Source organism: Siphateles boraxobius, unplaced genomic scaffold (assembly GCF_051911475.1).
Source record: "Siphateles boraxobius isolate OS27281-9 unplaced genomic scaffold, OSU_SipBor_1 92, whole genome shotgun sequence".
Lineage (NCBI taxonomy): Eukaryota > Metazoa > Chordata > Actinopteri > Cypriniformes > Leuciscidae > Siphateles > Siphateles boraxobius.
Window position 1 is genome coordinate 2,780,796 of NW_027509222.1, and position 22,485 is coordinate 2,803,280.

The following is a 22,485-nucleotide window of genomic DNA, read 5'->3' on the forward strand; positions in this document are numbered from 1 at the left end:
TCACACAGCTCAGAGAGCCAATCGTTGACGATCACACGTTGATCTGATTGGTTACAAGGTAGTTTATGATGTCAGAAAAACCAGCGATTTCAAACCGTTTTTGAGACTGTCTTTGGTTCACTGCAGTTTTAAGGAGAAAATACTCAGCAATGATGTTGACTTAAGTTAACTGAAAGTTAACATGTAATGTGAATGCACGTCGCGTTTTACATATGCTGGGACGCAGGCGCCAGAACTGCAACTGATAGAAAGCACTGTAGTGCAGTACGATACTGCCCTATTTCTTCAAAAGCAGATCGAGGAGACATTTTAATCGTTCACGATCAAAAATCCTGATAGACACACCAATAGTGAGTAGTAACAAAGTTAATGCATCATATCTACATGAAGAGGAAAACAGCTTCTTCTAGAACACTGATACTGTATGTCTGAATTCTTCATCTCATACATCATTTTAATGAATTTATGTATAAAACCTTTTTTCTTTTGCAAAAAATGACTGAGTACACCTACTGTGTACCCCTGTACATTTCAAATATCATTCCCTTTTGTGACTTCAAAATATGTTGTGACGCATCAAGCCACGTTTTATGTCACTGGTTCTTACGCATTGTACGTGGAAGTGCAAATCAAATTTTACAACTACTGCAAAGAGTTTTCAGTTAACCTTGGTTTAAATTTATGACTATGTTTGACACTTTCATTCCATTCCTCTTCTCTTTTTTGTGGAAATAAACAGTGGCTGCATTCTACAAAAGAACTAATGTTATGGTCTACAAAAGAAGGAAAGTCAAACAGGTTTGGAACGACAAGAGTGGGAAAATAATGACACTGGGTGAACCAACTACTACTAATATTTTATTCACTAACCCTACATACACATTTCCACGAACAAATCATGATTCATTAACAACTTTCATACTAAAACGTAATATAAATTTCCAGGGAAAACGGAAGGAACAACTGAAACCACATGTACGTAAACATTACAAACTCAGGGTGGCCTTACAGACACAGGAAAAGAGTAAGAGAAGGTGCATTACAGCTTGAGCTGCGAAGTTTCTTTACATGTACGTACAATTGGTGTCAGAGGCGTACTGTGCGTACGTACGTTTTGTGAATTAGGCTAATTTATTTTTGTGAGAAGTTCTCCTATGCATATACAGTAAATATGAATAATTTGCATAATTATTAATGAATGAGACCCAGTGTTTTCAATAAAAGACAGTAAATCAGCCCCTCAGAGTAACAGCCGTGGATGTGAGGAACTGAGAAGAGAACAAGTAAAAGCTGCCAAGAACATATAAATCCAGTAAATGTTGTTTATAGGAGGATTGAAATTCCTTTATGATAAATCCATACCATCAGTTCTTCCTCAGCTGAACAAAGAGAAGAGCCCTTCCCACATGACAGGCGTCTATCTGATGTGAAGAGCAGACACACGTCTCTCTGGAGTTCACATATGATAATCACATCCATATGTCTGAGAGCCACGCCTGAGCTAGTGTTCTGCAGAACTTCAGCTGTTTCGACAATACAGAGGAATTTATGTTTATCATGATCGCAAAAACTTGAAAATGAGTTTTGTGGGCAAATATAAAATGTGTCTACACACAAATATCTTTACAAAACTGGTTGTTTTAAAATGGGGTCCAGATTGTGCAGAGATGTAACCTATAAATCCACAGCTTAAATATACTATAGTTTTGACTTTGTTTGAACTCTATTTGTGGCATTTCGTAATATTTTATAATATTATTGTAAAATGTGGGGAAAGTAATAATTAAGAATGAGTAGATGTGTCCACACTTTTTACTCCACTTATTTTGATTTGTTGTTTAATTGTAACTCTGTATGTGTGTGTGTTTTAGTAAATTGCAACTCAATCATTAAAAATGTGTAATTACAAATATATTTACATGCATGTTGCCTCCATGATTTATATATTTTCTAGTTTATATTGTGCCTACGAATGATTCGGGTGTGCAAGGCACTATATTTTTTATTAAGTATATTTTAGTTTACCCCTGAATGCTCGTCAGTACATTTGTCAGTACATACTAGGGCTTTCAATTTTGTGAAAAAATCCTGTTCGATTTTTGAGACATATGTGTTCATTGAATCGATTGTAAAATCGATTTTTCCATGTCTAAAGACGTTTCCATTTTCAACACCAAATTTTGGCAAATCCACGGACAACTAACAGGCATTAGGACGAACGTAAAAAGGGTGCTTGAGACGCGCACAACTCAGCAATATTTCTGATGATTTATTGGCGTGAAGTTTGTTGCACAATGACAAAAAGGAGTGCAACATTCAAGGATTGAAATTAACACCCGCCAAATTCGGATAGAAATGAACTTTGGCGGGTAACGCTGTCATATCACGAGCCAATTTGGCGTGTTTCTATGTTTACTCACTTTGCTGGGGAAGTTCGTGTAAGCCAAATCTGCGTGGATTTAGCGCAAATACGCAACTCGTGAGTCCTCATGATATATTAAATACAGCGTATTGCGCAGAATCTGCGCATTTCTAGCTTGCTTGAACACACACGTCACAAAGCAACAAATAACGGCGCGCTTGTTCACTTGCACTGAAGTAATAGCAAATATTAAAAAGCATTTGGTTAACAGAAAAAACATTGTTATTTTCAACATCCTACATGTTCTGTGTACTGTGTTGATCTGTCTACCTAAAACACATTTTTGGTTTAAAAAAAGGCAGTTAAAATCGATTCCCTATTTTCGTTTTCGAAACTTGTGTTGGTTGGTCCGATCGATCGTGCAATCGATTTTCGAACGTAAAGTGACAGCCCTAGTACATACTTTAACCATATTTCAAAGACAATGGAAGTAAAAATGACATATGTAGATGTACTCAAGTCCTGCTTAAGTGGACTGAACTACTTGCATTCTATAATAAATTTGATTGTAATTGTAGTTGAATTGTAATAGCATGCGACTGAGTCTCAGACAACATTACATTCATTTTGCACTTGATGAAATTCTTAAGTAAATTATTTTAAGCTTTTTTAAAAGTATGCTAAAGAATACATATTTTTCAAAAGGGCAAACTCTGTATCCTGAACATGAATTTAGAGAACACAGACTGATATTATCTGATAAAATTATGCTATGAAAGATTAATTGAACTTAAATAAATTCTTCACTGTGATGTCATTAATCAAATACTAGTTAAAACTCGCAATCCCAAAAATTGTGGTATGAATGTAAATGTATGTTCCACCATTTGCAAAACCCTCAAATACAGAGAAAAAAATGAAAGCGTATCCACATTCAGACGACTATCACAGACGATCTGATTCACTACTGAAATGCATTAGTGGTTGTCGTATTTACTCTCTGCATGCCCTGCCTCGTCGCTGCTATGTGCTGCATCAGCACTAGTTTCTCAACAACTCATGCTTCTTCAAGGAAGAAAGACAAGTGGCAGATTGAGAGAATTGGAGGGGAAGTTGAGGAAATAGTCACCACAGCAGTCATATGCATCAAATGATAGAGACAACAAAGAATGAATAAATATGAGTCAGCCCATGGCAGTGAATGACAACTATTTGTTTACATTCAAACACCAAAACACCAGTACTGAAGATAGGATGAAGTTAACTAAATTATTAGTTTGCATTTCTAATCACAATCTGTGTCAAAATGATCAAAACAAATTATTTTATTCCAAGTTGAATTTATTATTATTTATTTCAGTGGTTAGCTATTTACATGAATTATCTTGGTAAACAAATGAGCATTGTTTTTTTATTTTTTATTTCACCACTTCATCATATAACCATGTGATTTGATATGAAGTGACTGTAAGTGTCTTGTCCATAACACATGGTTGTAGACATTTAAAATAAAGAAGGAACACCATCAAACTTAACCACAAAAATTGTATGGCATTACGGTATCATTCCCTTTCTCAGGGAACCGGGGTTACATCCATAACACTAAGACCTTCTCTTTCAAGGGAATTCAACACTGCATCAGATTGATGCTATGGGAACGTCAATACCAATGCCGCCATACAGCCAAATGCCTGCCCAAAGGATGTGAATAAGCACTTTCTAAGACCAAGCCAGGAAGGAAAGGATAGTCCACTTTTCTTCATTATGTGGGGGCAACGCATTAAAAGATGAGGGCAGGAGTTCCCATCCTTACATAGATGAACACATCTAACTCTACCGCTAAACCAAGAGGAAGCAACACCAAAATCACGCCAGTAAACAACTTCAAAAGAAAAGTGCAGGTTGCTAATGTCCTCAGACTAAGCATAAACTGGAACACCTCTAACTCTACCGCTGTTCCTGCTTATCACATTACTGAAGAGGGAAGCAGAGAAAGGGGAACTCGACCACCAACAACTTCTAGGGATACACAATATCGGCCACCATATCGGTATCAACCGATATATGTTCTTTTTTAGTGTTATCGTTATCGGGCCGATATATTAAAGCCAATACGTAATGGATTATTTCCTTCAGCTGAGAAACTTTAGATGCGGACTGTTCAACATCATGGTTTTGAATTGCTTTAAATATGATTGGTATCACTTCAAGAAGGAAAATACGGTTAAGTTCAAAATGAAAGTCTGATATATAGGCTATAATGAGAACATCATTATAATTGTGTGCCTGGGACATGGCTTTTAATGGTGACTTTTGTTTTTTGTAACCAGGATCTCAGAAATTATATACAAATTTGGATTTAGATTTATCTGCCAATATATCGGTTATCGGCTTTGAAATATAAAGAATTATCGGTTTCGGACTAAATGTTCATAATGGTGCATCTCTAATAACTTCAATGGAAGAGGGCAGGTATTCTTGCAACCGAGCCGAACTCTGTCAGCACGATCACCTTGCAGCAAGACCTGTCGGGGGGAGCAACAAGAAGAGCAGTGTCTCTGCCTATCCATCGCCATTCACTATAGGGATGCTGACTCTGTACATGTTTTAAGGTACAACTTAAGACATAATTGTTTGCCCTGGCCTATTCGTCCTTTTGATGGAATTTTTTAAAACTAATTTAAACTAACTAATATGATTTGATTTTGTTTTATTCTATTACTATTGTAGTATTTTTTTCTACTTTTCGGTGATGATGTAAAGCACATTAGTCAACTTGTGTTGTTTTAATAGTGCTACATAAATAAAGGTGACATTGACATTCACTCGGGCGTCATCTTAAAGGCTCGTACCTCCCACCCCCAAGGGACCGGCACTGTGGCCTTGTACCTATTTGTCTACTCGGTACCTTGCGTACTCTGAAGAAGGGCTTATAAAGTGATGCTTCTACATTCAGCCTCTCACTTCAAGCTCCAGTGCTGGAACATTCTTTGTCGGGAGCTAGGGAGGCCCCAGCTATGTCATGTCAAGCCACCTTTATTTATATATCGCTTTTTACAATACAGATTGTTTCAAAGCAGCTTTACAGAGATAACAGGAAAATAATCTTGTAATAGTATTGTTAAATACAGAATTAAATGTCCCCAACTAAGCAAGCCAAAAGCAAATGGCGACAATGGCGCACCAAAACTCCATCAGTGACAGAATGGAGAAAAAAAACCTTGGGAGAACCCAGGCTCAGTCGGGGGCCAGTCCTCCTCTGGCCAACGAACGAACAGTGTATGACTATGATTTAGGCAGAATTATAGGTCAGAAGTCAGTTGGGATCAGAACTTTCACAATATTTATCCAGTTCATCTGGTACGGGTCGGAGTCATCACGCCGGTATGGAGACAGGTTTGTTGACGTGTCCATGAGGCCTTCAAAGGGCTGATGTGGCTGGCACTTCAGGGATGCGTTTGCTATGCATACATCCACCAACAGCTTCCATGGAAGAGGCCAGGTTACTTATAGCTCTACGATCCTGCACTGCTACCACCACCAGGATCAGCTAGAACCACTTCTGACTTCATCGCCATGCATGGAGCACATACTCCTTTCCAAACCAGGGAAGCAACAAAAAAAAAACGACTAACATGATTAAACCATGTAGGGATGTAGGGTCGCAGCTGCCTACATCTCCCAACTAGAAGAGGGCCGGCTCCCGCACTGCTATTAACTCCAGGTTCTCAGTCGATTATCTTAACTCTGTCGCCACTCCGAAAAGGAGCGCACAACAAGCAAGTGTACACTCTCTCCTCAAGCACAGTGCTGAGGGGGCAGTCAAAAAGCAAAATGAGGATTCTCCCATCTCTCTGCTTATAAATCCACCTTTTTCCTCCTGTACTGAAAAAATGCTGGACCAAACTATGTCTATATCCCATTGTCACCTCCAGCCCAATGGGGGCCAGGAAACATCTCAAGATGAGGTCCATCTCTAAGACCTCTCACAGATCCCTCCTGCGCGCACGCCGGTTCGACGCTCGACTCCTCAGAGGCAGGGTGTGGGCAGCCACGCTACCCTTCGACCATCTCTCCAAACTCTTTTGAAGCCGAAGGTTCAGAGCCATGGCGGGGAATATACAGTGAATGCAGACAACTGAACCTTTATCTCTCTGAACCTCTCGACTATCCTCAACTGCAGTGCCAAAGAGGTCAAATGGCAAAACCAGGGAGTCAAGAAGAGTCATCTTATCTCTCTGTCTGATCCCCGAAAGGTTCAGCCATAGAACGCCTAACGCATAATATTACAATATTTAAAAAAAAATCCATTATACCGCTACAGTTAACATTTTCAGACCTATGAATTATTTGAAAGGCTTTTTTCATTTGCTAAAAATCTGATTTTTCCATGGTAATGGTCACATTTCTGTGGAATTGCCCATCATAGAAAAGATCCTGTAACATTTTCAAGAAGCTGTGGCACACCTCCCCATGGGGATTTCCCACCAATTGTCAAAATTTTGTGAATAACTTCAGTTGTGCTTCTAATAACAGTGGGTTTCCGTTATAAACTGTTTGCAAGTTTTTGGCTCCTATAATTTGAGAGAAGAAGAGTCAGCACAGATGTACACCAGGAAACAAGAAGTTCCGATAAAATTTGTTCTCTCGCAAGCCTTGAAGTTTAGTGCTTTTATCTGTGTGTAATTTATATTAGGCATTAAACTAGTGATCTCATTCTCAAGAACTGCTGGCTTCCTTAAGTCATACTCAATGACCTCCTGACCTTGATTTTACATTCATAATTATTAGGGCTGTCAATAGATGATATTTAAACTGAACTTACAAAATATTATGATTAAATAACTAAATTAATCACAATTTATAAATAGATATTTGCCCAGAAAAGCCTCCTAATAAAGATCCAATGTTAATTCAATGTCATTTCGAAAAACAATTTTTTTTTTCTTTTTAAAATTTTAGTATTAATATAATATATTATTAATGTACACGTGCAGTCTTTGGACCTTAAACTTAGCCTCTTTGTTAAAGGGGTGGTATAATGCCCTTTTCACAAGATGTAAAATAAGTCTTTGATGTCCCCAGAGTGTGTATGTGTAGTTTTAGCTCAAAATACCACACATATATTTTAATATATCATGTTAAAATTGTCACCCGCAAAAACGCACAGTTTTTGTGTCTGTCACTTTAAATGCAAATGAGCTGCTGCTCCCGGCACAGGGGGCAGAGCTACAATAGCTTGTGTCCTTTTACCTCACACAGACATGCACTGAAAATTTCAATGTTTATGTTCAAAATTGAGTCAGACAATAATGGAGAGACTCAAGACGAAGTGACAACATGTAAAATGCAACAGCACATTTCTGAATGTTTAGTTGATGAATGTATGCATCTTATTATGTGTAGTTATCTTCTAGTCAATGATTAGCATATTCTGTCATAATAATCTATATATCGTGTTTATGTAAATTTTAGGTTTGGTGATGTCACTAACCTGGGAGGAATGTCATGTAGTCCCTACCAGCTGTTTGTTGTAGTCCTTAAAAACGATTTCTTTAAAAGCAAATATCTTCCTTTGCTTTGAACTTTGAGCTTCGTAACTTTGCAGATGTTGTTTATGCTCAAACAGCAACATTACACACTAGCTAAAGTTAAAAAAGTGAAATCATTATCAACCACCCGTTTAAAACTGTCTTAAAAACTTGCAGTTAGCAAAGGAGTAAGGAATCTCTTTTTTATTATTCAAAATAGATAAATTATGTTTTTATGTAATAGACTTTATTTTTTTAATTTTATGACCAGTCTTAAAGAAAAAAAATAAGATGACTAAGAGGACAATGTGAGTCTGGACGAGATGTCATTGCACAACTCATGAATTTCCTTATAAATCAAAACATTCAGTGTGCCAATTATTTTAAGGTCCAATGAAACTCTTTTTTTTCCAGACATTCTGTGTTGTCAGTTTTATTTTTTCTGGATTTATGATTTAATACAAATGTATTATCAAAAACAGTGCTAATCAAACGTAGGCATTAAACATTAACATTAATATTTTTTTTTATTTTTTTTGGCAAAGTGCAGCACAACTGAAGTTTCCTGTTAAAGCGGCATTCGGCAACTATTTCAACTTAATAAAACCGTTTAGAAATCATTTGGATGGTTTAATAACCTGTTCTGGTGAGAATGGTGACTTTCCCCGCTCCCCCCAGCGTTCCCAGGCGGAAAACCAACCTTGCAACATGAGGATTAACGTCCCGGTAAGTTGGAAATAGGAAGTCTCGTGAGAAGCGAGAACGAGCGAGAAACACAAACTGCTTTACGGCAATTCGACATAAACACACACGCCGCCCTCAATGTGTATGATGTATTACCCACCTCGGTAGACATAGCTCCACACGATAAAGTTGGCCGGCTCCGATAATAACAAATGCACATGAGCAGCGGTAGAAAGGGGGAGGAGGGGCCGCAAGTGTGTTTTTTACGACATTGTTGTGAAATATACGCCTCACAGATGTAGGGGGAGCTCGCTGAGAAAACATGCCACAACAAAAGTGAAAATTAGCGAAGAAATAGCTAGTGTTGCCGAATGCCCCTTTAAAATTAAAATATGAAAGAAAAATTGTGTGAAAAAAGTTATTATTTAAGTAATAATGGTATTATTAATATTACTATTATTAATTTGAGAAGTACATTGTACTGTACAAAAGTAATATATTTCAGTCACAATTTCTTCAAGTTAACTTTAATTTTGATGATGTGTGGAACACTGGTACATAGCCTGTCAGGATCAAAATGTGGCCAATCTGACCAAGAACCGTGTGACCAACATGCAAACAATCAGCTGCAGTTTTCTTGAAGCGAAAAACAAACAAACAAAAGGTAACCGATTTAAATGCTGACACCGCCATATTGGAAAATGCAGACTTCCACCAACAGGCCTAAAATCCAGTTCACCGGTCTTGTCGCATGAGCATACTCAAATTAGCCTAAAGCTACACACTTCTCTCAAACAGAGAATGAATATGATGGCTTTTCCTGTCGCACCACTGAATTCCGGCCACATAAACTTCAGCAATTCTGTGGCCATCAGTAAAATCCATGTCGATCTCTCCAACTACTAAGCTTTTAGTTCTGCACATGACATCAAACTTAAGGTTTGGCATCACTTCATCAAGGTTCCCTTGACAAAGAATAGCCACACTGGTTAAGTTTTCCATTATGCTTAATGTTAGCCAAAAGGATGCTAATATTTGGATTTTCATTCACATTTTTATGATCACATTAGTATACTGTAGGCCTAACTAGTACTGGTACTAGTACTAGTACACAACTCACCTGAAGGTCGAAAAATTTACTGTAGCGCCTGAAAATGTTCTCAGTGCTGCCATCAGACCAAGCCACTTTGATAATGTAGACCTACAGTAAAAAAGAAAAGAAAATGAGAGTTAACCCACATTTACAGTTTATCAGTTAAAGGTGTAGTTTACCAAAACAATGAAAATTCTCTTTTCTTATATTGTTTTCACCCTCATAGTCCCAAACCAGTACAAGTAACCAGTACATTGCGCTCTTTTTCATGCAACTATGACGAAGGGGGACTGGAGCTTAAAAGCTTTAAAAAGATGCAGAAGCATCATACCTACATCCTAAAAGTGTCTCTAATGACCTGTGCACTACATTCAATCTGAAGCCATATGACAGCTTTGACTAAAACTAAGCCATCACACACTGAATTTGTCTTTGATGTGACTCATATCTAAACGATTCGTTCATGAATCAGACTAATTCACTCATTGATTTGATTTGGTTACAGTGGTTAACAGCCAACTGGAGGAAAACCTTATCATTGAATAATGACTGAATTTTGATTTATTCCTCATACAAAGATAGTTTGGCTCCAAAAGACAGAAGACACTTTAATTTTAATTATACTTTCATGGTATTTTTATAATCCTTTTGAAACTTTTTGAGCCGCAGTCCCTTCATCAACACTGCATAGAAAACAACAATTGCATAGAAAACAGCAACCATTGCTATTCTTTATTATCTCTTCTTTTGTGCTGCACAGAAGAAAGTCATTTGGTTTCAAAACAACATCATGACTGAATTAAAATTTTTAGTTGAACTTTAATGCAACCCCCGATCCCCACCTAGAAGCTCATCATTAAATAACAGCTTGCTGAGAGTGGGTGTTCGTGGGCAGCAATACATTATAATATGAAAGTGAGAGACTTCTTCAGTTAAACATACAGTGTGACTACTGTATTACAAACAACAGCAATGGTGTAAAAATGTCATTTTTGGATGCAGTTTATGTGTAATGGATGGTTGCAGGATGTTTTTTATGAGCTTACTAAGGTGTTCTATATTGATAGTTGCTGTTGTTTGATTACCATTAAAGGAGCATTAGCATTAACTAATTTACCAATGATCGCGCGCGCGCACTCGACAATCGACTACTGTGGACTTCGACCGAAAACAGGAAGTAAATACATGTATGTGAGCTGGCTGAATTAACATCACTTTTATTCATATCTTTCACATCTTCTGCAGTCAGATTCACCGTGTTCATACTGAATAAAATCACTCACATGGCTGTGCACTTGTAACGACACATCAAGGATGTTAAGAGGCTAAAAGCAGGTTTAAAACTTGCCCCATTTAAAGGTAGGGTATGTGATTTTTTTTTGTCCATTTTTTCAAAATAACTTGAAATCCTATTCCTAACCCACTTACAGCCACTGAGTTAGAAGCACTGAAATGAAAATTAAGCAATTTAATCATCTGTGGTAGACCCCGAAGCCGCCGCCAGGCGCCGCCATTTGCGCCATTTAGAATTTCAGCCGCCGCCAGCCAATAATTTCGTAAGCCAAATTGAGCCGCCATCTGATAAAGTTTGGCTGAGCTGGCTAGAATTATTTGCATCAAATAATAATTCTATCACATAGAGACATACACACACGACACGAATATATAAACAATACACGAGATCTATTTTCCCACTGGATTCATAACAGCACAGTCTTGTGCTCGTTGCTACGATACACAGACTCACAGTGAATTGACGACCAATTAAAATTGCTCGTTTTCCGTACAGAAGAAGCGATGCATTTTTTTCTCGCACTGAGGTGAAATGGCGGAAAGAAGCAAGCAAGGTAATTTTGATCTCACTTCTCACATACTTTGCTAATTCCTACTTACTTTTTTTTTTAACTTAGGCCTAGCCAGACTTTTGTTAAATCTTCAGGGCACGGTTGCACAAACACCTGAATCAAAGATATGATGTTATGAACCAAATATTCTGGAACGGAGAGATTTATAGCACTGAACGTGATATTACTGCAGTAACAAACCACCGTTTCCACATTGCTAATTAACGACGCATGCTTCAGTGTACATTGAAGTTAAATGTGCAAAACTTTGTCCAAAATAATACTGATAACAGTGTGTGTTTATATTAAGGCGAGACACGGCAGCCAAAAACATCGTTTTTTTTTACTGGTCAATTTTGAGATTTTTGGATATTTGTCTTCCATGTCTTCTTACAGACTTGTGGTGAAAAAAAGTCCGAAATACACATTTAGGTATTTATTTTACTACACTTCGTCTGTTTGCGTCTGTAGATTTCTCATAAATTCAACAAAAGTTTGCGTTCTTAATCAACATAACGTTACTTCTCCGCGATCAGACTACAAAATAAATATGTACATACGTGGGAAAGTAAAATCTGGTGTTTTCTTTATTACATTGTATTGCATTTTGTAGAAATATAGTGTAAGCCATGCATTGCTTGGAAATATTGAGATCTAGTAAATCAGTATAACATAGACATCTGTAGACATGAAGTGGCAGCTTCAGCCATTTGCAGCTATGAAAAGTTTGGCGGCTGCAGCAGCCATTTAGGTTTTGGCTGAGCCGGCTAGCCAGCCAATAACTTCATCAGCCAGCCATTATTCTCAAAACAAATGGCTTCGGGCTCTAATCTGTGGAACGGGCAGGACTCGAAAAACTCCAGCCAAACATTTCCAATACCACCTGGAATCATTGGACAGTAAGTTCGTCAAATCAAACGGTTGTCCCACAAGCGCGCGTGACCTCCTTCGTGCGCATACTCAAAGCCCGTGACGCATACGCATCTCGTCAGTAAAGCCGGTTCCATGATAAGTAGTAGATTCGTCATTTCAATCTCTCGCGCATCTGAGTTTTCGCTCGTGCATGATTGCGCATCCTTGTTCTTCGAATGGGTGGAGTCAGAGCCAGCGTTGGAGGAAAGAAGCTAGGACCATTTGAATTGTATATTTTCAAAATCTGCCGGTCGTTTTCCAAATCACACACCCCACCTTTAAGTTAACAGGGTGCAGATTTTAAAAAGAGGATAACACGGTGTAGGCAACACCGATTTTTGTCGTTGTTCTCTGTACTGACAGCACTCCAAATTTACAAAAAAATCAGCTCAATGTTAAAATTGACCCGAGTTCTCCTGAAGTGACACAGACGGCGGCAGGTTTATTAGGCTGCTGTCTCTTTAAGAGCTAATGCAATAATACATCACATCCCATTTCTTTCTCACCCGTTTACGTTCACTTCAGACACTTCAGACATAAAATACTTTCACTCTATAATGGTTCAACTTGGCAACTCACATGCGTACCGAACTGTAGGGCCTGGTCCGTACGGCTCAAGGATCATTTATGAGTGATCCGTTATAACGCTATGTCATAATTGATCTAAGGCCTAATCCGGGCTTGATCTAAACCCTGTCTGTGAAACCAGGCCTAAGTGTTTAATACCCTACTCATACGTAAAAAAGAATTAAAGAGTAAAATAGCAACTCTTTGAGCGTGCTGTGCTGATGTGTAACTTGATCCTCCTGATCACATCTCCAGCCTCCAGAGAGAACTTCACCAATGACCTGCTTCTTTGAGCAATATAGAAATACTTTATTATTTATAATAATGTTGATTTCCCACACATCTCAAATCATGGGTCCTTTATTGATCAGTATCAGTAACTCGATACAGTGTTTTATAGAGCGTCTGCCGCAGGCTATTAGTGATGTTTATAGTAATCGACTTGCTTTCTTACGTTGCATTCAGCCGGGGAGCCTAGCTGAGGATTTTCTCAGGCTAACTTATGTCTATAATGGCTCTTCACAACACTGAAACCTGGATCACATTAAAATTCCGGCTTCCTAGATCATGCTGTTCAGAGAAACGCTACTGAGGATGCCATCAGATTGTACACAACTCGACTTGCACATGGGCAGCTGTTGCGTTCATGTGGTGTTTTGTTCTGAATGACGTAAAACCTGCTGCTCCATTATTTTTAAAATTAGTGACTCATACGAACAGGAAATTGCAGTAACACATATACAGAACTGAAATTAAAAGTGACACATTAATACTAACACTTTATATTCTATTTATTAAAGAAAAAAACTTGCTTTGTGAACTGTGCTAGACTAACTGGGACTTCACTTATATATTTTTGCCCTTTGGTTAGTTTAATTTCTTTTATTGTTCTCCTCATTTGTAAGCCACTTTTGATGAAATCATCTGCTAAATGAGTACAAGTAAAATGTAAATCTAAGACTAATAAACGTCCTTATGTCTAACATTTCTTGACATAATGACATACCAACTTGTGTTCCTGGGGCTGGGCTGGTACAACATGCTCAAAACAAATCAAGCTCATGGGTTTTATTCCCAGGGAGCACATTTACTGGCAAAATGTAGACTTAAAGGGTTAGTTCAGGCAAAAATGAAAATGATTCCATAATGTATTCATTCTCAAGCCTCAAGCCTAGGTGTATATGATTTATATTAAAAAATATCCTGGCTCTTCCAAACTTTATAATGGGAGTGAATGGTACCTTTGATTTTGAAGCCCTAAAAAGTGTGTCCATCCATCATAAAAGTAATCCATATGACTCCAAGTTTTAACAAAGAAGTTCTGAAGCAAAGTGATGCGTTTGTGTAAGAAAAATATCCATAATTATAACTTTATGGACTATAATCACTGGCTTCCGGCCATACGGGAGTCTAGTTCCAGCGGAAGAGTGACCTCTGACCCCACGCGTGACGTATTGATGAACGCGGAAGCGCAGAGGATAGAGCAAAATAAAACACTGGTCACGAATTAGAATTTTTAAAGAAAATGTGGCAGAGAAATAGTTTGAACCGCGAGAGAAGCTTACGCTACTCCTACATCCAATATCATGCGTCGGGTCAGAGGTCACTCTTCTGCTGAAACTAGATTCGCGTCCAGACTAGGGCTGTAGCGATACACTAATCTCACGATACGATACACGATATTCAGCTCACGATACGATATATATCATGATATTCAGCCAACGATATGATTCGATATAATTCGATACACTTTCATCATTTTCTGAAAGATTTAAAGGGGACAGAGTGATTTTGGTGACATCTTGTGAGTGTTCCATTTACTTGGATTGAATTAATTGAACTGAAAACTAAAAACATCAATTACACAATATATGTCTCTGACTGGACAAGTTTAAGTTATTCATTCAAGAGCTGTGAGTGCCTTTTGTTGTCTGATTCGCATTAATGGCTCAATCGTCAGGAGGTTTATTAGACTGCTGCCCCTTTAAGACGAGTGCAGATCTAATAGGTGACTGATGCACCATCATTTTATCTATTTATCTATTTTAACTATTTACGTCCATTAAAGACATAAACTGTGTTTAAGTGAATAGACTGTGTTTCAGTGAATCTCAGAGCTGGTCATTTTCTATATATGTATGTATATTTGATAGTTTAGATGCGCACAGTGCTTGCAGTGGGAAAAGAAAGGTGCCGGTACTCTCTTGCATTGGCAAATCATGACATTTGAGATTTCTACAGTGAAAAACAAAACTTATAACAAAACTTGTTGTTATTTATTAACAACATAAATGTAGCCTATTAAAACAAGTCGTGCGTGTGTGCACGTGCGTGCGAAAACGGAACTCCTCCAAGTCTGCAAGTCCAAAAATACATTTAGATTATTACATTTTATTTAATTAAATGCATTTATGGTGAGGTTATTATATTTTCATGTCAATCTGTGTTTTGACCACGAACCATGAGCTGTCACTTTAATTCACCGCGTGCAGCACAGCAAAAAATAGACTCGGAACGATCTCTGCACTGCTGTATACGCACAGCACCAGGAGTGCATTGACGGACCGCATGCGCGTGCTGTGTGAAAGCTCGAACCTGTTAACATGGGTGCGGAAAAAATACGCACTGCAAACGAAGTACATCAACGGGCGTGACACTGGCGCTTTTTCTGTCAGTGGTCGAGTACCGCCTACATGCGAGAAGTACCGGTGTTGTGCCGAATTTCGACCCCCTGCCAAATTATTACCCCCCTCGTTGAAGTTAGTACCTGATTGCCTAATCCTAACCCCACCCCTAATCCTAACCCCTCCCCCACAACTAATCCTAAACCCCTCCCCCACAACTAATCCTAAACCTACCAATGTTAGGGGGGTAATAATTTGGCGGGGGTCGAGTACCGCCCCACTTCGAGCACTGGATGCGCACATGAAGCCAAGTTAAGGGCTTTTCTTGTCTCGTTGCAGTCCATTTCGGAGCGCGCGTCGCCTTCTGAACAGCTCCTGCGCAGATTTTTGTGCTTATAATAGCTCTTTTAATGATTAAACGCGTCCGCAATTTAGCAACATTAGAGACTGCATTTTAAAACAATCACCGATCGTGCTGATTCTGACGGTAAGTTTGGGTTTTAGGAAGAAATGACAGCACATCGCTGAAGGGGAGGAAGTTGCTCTGCGTCTAGTCTGTAATGGTTTCATCTCAAATATCTTCTTTTTATAATCTCTAAAAGGCGAAATCTAAAATAAAAATAAAATAATATCCCAGATCTAAAGTGTAACCACGTTTGAATGTTTAGTTCTGTCAGTCATAAGGGCTGTCGTGTTGTGCGCGCTGTGGCTCCGCGTGAGAGATCGCTCTCTCTCTGCTGGACTAGCTATAGAGCAAAATTGCATCACAGACAAATGGTTTAATATTATTATATATAGAACTGGCTGGCGAGATAAACATGTTCAAGATTACATCTTTATAGCAATAATAAATAGTACGTGTATTTTCTTAATTTCTCCAGTACCGACAGCAGAACCGATAACTTCCGAGCTTTAAAGCGAATGGGGGTAAACTCGGGAGATTTGAATGGGACTTGTGTATCGATACTCGCTGCTTAAAAATCTATACTTTCTTGGGGAAAAAATTATCGATTTATGTCGCAGAATCGATAAAATTGCTCAGCCTTAGTCCAGACGTTACGTGAAGCAAGTGATTATAGTTTATAAAGTTATAAATATGGATATTTTTCTTAAACAAGTCGCACTGGAGTCGTATGGATTACTTTTATGATGGATGGATGCGCATTTTTGGGCTTCAAAATCTCAGTTACTATTCACTCCCATTATAAAGCTTGCAAGAGCCAGGATATTTTTTAATATAACTCTGATTGTGTTTGGCTGAAAGAAGAAATTCATATACACTTGAGGGTGATGGCTTGAGGGTGATTAAATTATGGGATAATTTGCATTTTTGGTTGAACCCTTTAAAATGTACTGTAGCTAATTCACTATGAATAGAAATGACAGTCAAATCAAATGCATAGGCTACATGCGGGATGTGTTTTGCCAGAGAAGTAGTGGGATTTCCCTGCCTCTTCTTTTGATTTCCCCATGTCTTGAATCCCCAGTATAGTGATAGGTTTTATCCCTTATTTAATTACGTCAAACATGATTCATTTCATACAATAGATGGTGAAATAGGTTTTCCTTACGACATATTAAAACACGCATTACAGAGTAGAGCGGTAATAATTGGATTAATATTATGTTGGAATTTTAGGTCTAACGTTCATAAATGGCATGCCAACAGTTTTACTAGCTAATACTGTCCTTGACGTGATTATCTATAGTCAGCGCAACGCACTGTCACTGCCACCACTCTTTTCACATTTTATTGTGTAGTAGATTTTATTTTCAGCGGTGCAACAGTGTGCGTGACACTACGACTTACTCTGGACTTGAATGAAGACAAATTTATCAGAATAGATGGATTAAATGTGTTTAAAATGTTTGACAGCTTGGGGTCTACAAATCATATAAATAAATTCATAGTCAAGTTAATTGTTAAAAAACGTATTTAGTTAATTCAGTTTAAACAATTGGGCTATTTTGTCTATTTTACTGTAATTTTTTTTTAATGATTAAACAGTTTTTTCTACATTGTCTAAATATTTACACGTATATACATTAAAAGTCAAATATCACATAAAAAGAACATTATTTATTCTTAACATTCACAATATAGGATTCTAATTAGCTACTCATTATTATTGTAATGCAACGTTTCATGTTTTTAGCATAAAATAAATTAAATTCAACAAATAAAACCATAATGTATAAATCTCAACAATTGAAATATTGTTAGAGGTTTCATTTTTGCTAAATTACTCTTTTCTTTCTTTCATATTTGGAGTGAAATATGACAATTTGACAAATAAAGTGAAATTCACCACTGTATCAAAGCACAGAAACAAAAAGGGTCTAAATCGGGGGAAAATAACAACATGGTAAATCTAACCGATGACCTTGAGCTATAGAGCTTACAGAGTTCAGATTGCCTACATGCATTGTAAGAAAGCTTTTAAATGATGTGTCAAGTGACTTTTTATTATCATCTGAGCGGTAATAGGCTAGCTGCTTCAGGTAAAAGAGTAAAAACACAAATAGCAAAGCATAATAGCAACTTAATCTGCAAAAGATTAATTAAAATACACAAAACTTTGGCTTTGTTGGACTGGAAAAGCCGAACCTACGGCAGCATTCAATAGCAGGAGGTTAGGGGGTGTTCAGAACTTTAAGGGTGTGGTGAACAGGACAAGTTTCACACACACACACACACACACACACACACACACACACACACACACACACACACACACACATATGTTAGTATGTATGTGTATATATAAACCTATATAAACAGATACAGTCTAAGCTAATAGGCTCATAAGTGTCTTTGTTATATTTATGCAGATGTGAAAACATCTGGATTGACCCTATTACTGCAGTATAGATGCCTTATTACTCACAGCTGTCAGGAGACTTTACCTAACACTTGAAGAGTTTAATACTCTGCATCAGTATGACAGAAATAAAGAGATACATGTAAAAGATCAACTCTTTGAGCGTGTTGTGCTGATGTGTAACTTGATCCTCCTGATCACATCTCCAGCCTCTTTGTTCAGACCAACCAGCGAAACATTCTCAAAATACATCCCTGAACACTATCATTAGGAGAAAAAACATTAGGAAAAGTTCGTTAAAAGTCTTTAGAGATGTCAATCGGTGTCAACTTACATAGTGTTTGTTGGGGTTTCTTCTCTTTTGCACGTCTTGAACAGTTACTTCTAGTACAGTCCGCCGTGGCATGTTGCAACACTCTCAGACTAAAAACAGATACACAATAACGTTCAGAGCCACAGCAGAAAATCCGATGAAGTTTTCTGCATGAATTTACAGTCATTCGATTATTTGTCTATCCGTTTCTGCGGGTTTATAGTCCACGTCGGATTTCCTGCAGTCTGGACCGAGTGAACTCCCAGCCTATCCCAGCTCACCGACTCTAATTTAATTAAAGCCCACCGTATTCACACATCCTACTATGGGATTCCTTGGCTCATTAATATTAAATACGTACCGCGACGTTCGCCCAACAACCATCACTGATTGGATAAAGGGTAGCCATTGGTAAGTGGGTTTCGCCAGCTTCCGAATTATTTATTCCAAATATGGTGAAGGGTTGCCTTATAAATATTAAATAGGCTACGTGACTAGATGATTACTGGGAATGCCACTACGACTACATTTATATTCATGAACTAATCCTTCGCCATAGTATGATTCGTCATTTAGCTCTCAGATGAGACCAACTCAGTGGGATCACTTAAAGGGAAAACGCACAATAATTTGATACAAACGTGATTTTTACCCTCTGTGTATATAGCTCACGGCAAAAATGTAGCAAATATTTTACTGTGAACATGAACATTGTAACAGCAGGAATACAAAACACAAGGCCTGCCACAACATGTTTCCCCCTCATATTGTTCATCAACATTGTGCAGCATCATCCTTGCTTTTTCTTTCGTGGGATGCCTGCAAAATAGTTACCATAACAACGTGTGTATTTATATGTGCAACAAATTAGCAATGCGACACAAACTGTAAATTCTGGGGACTGATTTTTTTTTTGAGAGAGAGAGAGAGAGAGAGAGAGAGAGAGAGAGAGAGAGAGAGAGAGAGAGAGAGAGAGAGAGAGAGAGAGAGAGAGAATATCTTTTTTACGCAAGTAGAACATTAGACAAAAAAATAAAGAAGAAAAAGATTGAAGATTGATGCTTGAGGTTACAGTAAAACTACTAGTAAATCGTTTGATCACATATCTATTTGCAGTTCATAGTCTGAGATTATTTATTTGTACATTCAAAAGTAAATCAATTTATTAATATGTGTGAGAAGGTATGGAGTAAATGTGAAAAAGATAATAATAATAATGATAATAATAATAGTTAGAGGATTAATAATTATTATTATTACTGTTGTTGTTTCCCTATTTTTCTGTAGATTTGTGCTGCCATCTTGTGGTACTTTCATGAAATAAATACTTTATATTGTATAGCTGGTAAAAACAGTCAATTTGTCATGTTATTTAAATGAAGCTTTAAAGCCATGTACTAAAATTCATAATGAAAGCATTTAGGATCACTGATTTAATCATCCAGAAACGTTTCTTATATGAAGAGCGAGGGATCAGTGCCATCACACATCTGGAGTTCCAGGTGTGAGGTGATGCCAGAGAAATTCTCCTGTTGTGGTAACAGGTAACCCATGGCCTTTCCCTGAACAACAGAGCCAAAGTAACCATATGGACGGATGTTGAAGATCTTCACACAGTGCACTGAGGAAAAGACACAGAATAAGTAAAGACAGTAATGGGGCGGGGGTCAGCATTTCTACTAACAGCAGCCGATGTAGAGGGAGGTAAATATGGGTCAAAGACAAACAAGTATGTCTAGTTTAAAAGTTTAAAAACTAGTCCATATACATGTAATGTAACAACATATGTTCCAACTCTTAACCCGGATTTTGTGTTAATGAAAAATTTTAAGTGGTGATATAAAATCAAATTAGCTACTAAATATAATTAGTTGTTTGCACTAATCAGACGAAATATTGAGTGCTATGATCATGTTAAAGGGATAGTTCACCCAAAAATGAAAATTATGTCAGTATTTACTCTCCCTCATGTTGTTCCAACCACGTAAGACCTTCGTTCATCTTCAGAACACGAGTTAAGATATTTGTGATTAAATCTGAGAGCTGGATCACTCCTCCATAGGCTTCTAAGGGATCGAAACTTGTTCCCCGAAAAGTTATTAAAGACATCGTTAAAATAGTCCAAGTGACTACAGTGGCTCAATCTTAAGTTTATCAAGCGACGAGGATACTTTTTGGGCCCTATCTTGCACCCGGCGCAAATGACTTTGTTCACTGACGCATGTATCATTCCTATCTTGCACCCGCGCAAAGCGGACTTTTCCCTCCACAGACACACGTCGGTTAACTAAGAAATACACTTGCGCTCCCCGGGGCGGTTCAGCGCAAAGAGGAGGCGTGTTCCGGCGCAAACTTTCCCTCATGCTATTTTGCTGTTCTATAAAACAATTGCGCCACTGACCAGAAAAAAACTAGTCTAAAGTCAGTGGCGCGTTGCGCGTACATTCAGATGCTATTTTAAGCGCGCATGCTTGGCCATAATACAGAGTGTGAACAACGCGCATACACTGTAGATGATTCTCTCATCTACACAGATGCATTTAACTTCTTGCAAATGATACAACACGAGGGAAATCATTGTTGTGTCCATGATGATGGGGAAAATACGCATAAAGCTTACACATTTACCCAAATTATTATATGCATGTTTAACCGAAGCTAATTTGGGTGGGTTTGTCCCATCCCCAATGTCACTTCTCTTTCTTTTACGGCCCTGACCGATTCTGAAGCGCGCCTGGTAAATGCGCCGTTATAATAGTATTGCGCCATGGAACAAGCACACCTCGTTATGCTCTTAAAGGGAATGTGATATAAAGCTCTTATTGGTTTGTTTCCCGTTACGCCCAAACCACACCTATGAATAATGAAGCTACTTCAGACCAACCCCTTTTAGATTTGCGCCAGGCCAAGAAAAAGTTTGAGAGTGGTGCTCATAAGCGAAAAATATTGCGACAGAGAGAAAACAGTGAGAAGGAATTGTTAAAAAAGCTCATTAAGCGGAGCACCGATGAACAGTGGCGAGGACAAGCAAACAGCCAGGGGACCGTTACCTGGAGCCGCTGCAGAGGACGACGAGGACTGGCTGACAGCATAGCAGACAAAATAGCAGACAGAATAAACTGCATCAATTAGCTCTTATTTTACCTGGAAGACTTCAATTCTTTAGACATATGATAATGCCGACATTTAAACTTGCTAACATTTTAAAAGAGTGACCATTATGAACAGATTACTGTACTTTGTTAGCGGCTCATCAACGCGAAGCGAACCCGTCCTACAGCGCGCCGCTGCGTGCATCTGTCTCATCGGTCCGTGTTGTGCATGTCACATAAAATCAGTTATAATCAATAAATGTTATTTCTTATGTTTTTTTTGTATCTTTACTTATTAATCCCTGTTAATTCGTTTCAAATACAGTTTCTGAATGTAAGTTACATATAAAAACACTTATGTTATTCATGATTAAGTGTTGTTTTTAATGGAAACGTATTTTTACTGTTAGTTTAGTGAGGCAAAATAGACAAGAAGACAAGACGAAAGCACTTCTAAAAGGTAAGACAATGCTCTATTTACTGCTTTCCAGTATAGCCTGTGCTGTGGAGGTGGATTGAGGATTTTTTTTTTATGGAATACTGTCTTCGTTAGGCTATATCTCCCCGAGAGAAACGTCTGCTTTTGTTGTATAGACAAACGTGGTCATTAGATTTTTTATTTTATTGTGGGCCTACCAAAC

At 38.0% G+C, this 22,485-nt stretch overlaps 2 protein-coding genes across 4 annotated transcripts in view; both read right to left on the bottom strand.

Moving 5' to 3' along the window:
• The window catches only part of sh3pxd2b (SH3 and PX domains 2B), a 54,954-nt gene extending 35,308 nt beyond the window's left edge, over window positions 1-19,646 (bottom strand). For 2 of the 3 annotated variants that reach the window (XM_077224795.1, XM_077224794.1), the window contains exons 1-2: window positions 18,774-19,645; window positions 9,698-9,778 (exon numbers count right to left, since the gene is read on the bottom strand). In XM_077224795.1, coding sequence (XP_077080910.1) covers window positions 9,698-9,778; window positions 18,774-18,845 — 153 coding nt within the window. In that variant the 5' untranslated portion in view covers window positions 18,846-19,645. Of the gene's footprint in view, window positions 1-9,697; window positions 9,779-18,773 lie in introns of all 3 variants that reach the window. The other variant, XM_077224796.1, reaches the window with a different exon arrangement.
• Window positions 19,647-19,901: 255 nt separating this feature from the next.
• The window catches only part of LOC143733164 (leukocyte cell-derived chemotaxin-2), a 34,279-nt gene continuing 31,695 nt past the window's right edge, over window positions 19,902-22,485 (bottom strand). The window contains exon 6 of the mRNA XM_077224741.1: window positions 19,902-20,373. Coding sequence (XP_077080856.1) covers window positions 20,207-20,373 — 167 coding nt within the window. The 3' untranslated portion in view covers window positions 19,902-20,206. The remainder of the gene's footprint in view (window positions 20,374-22,485) is intronic.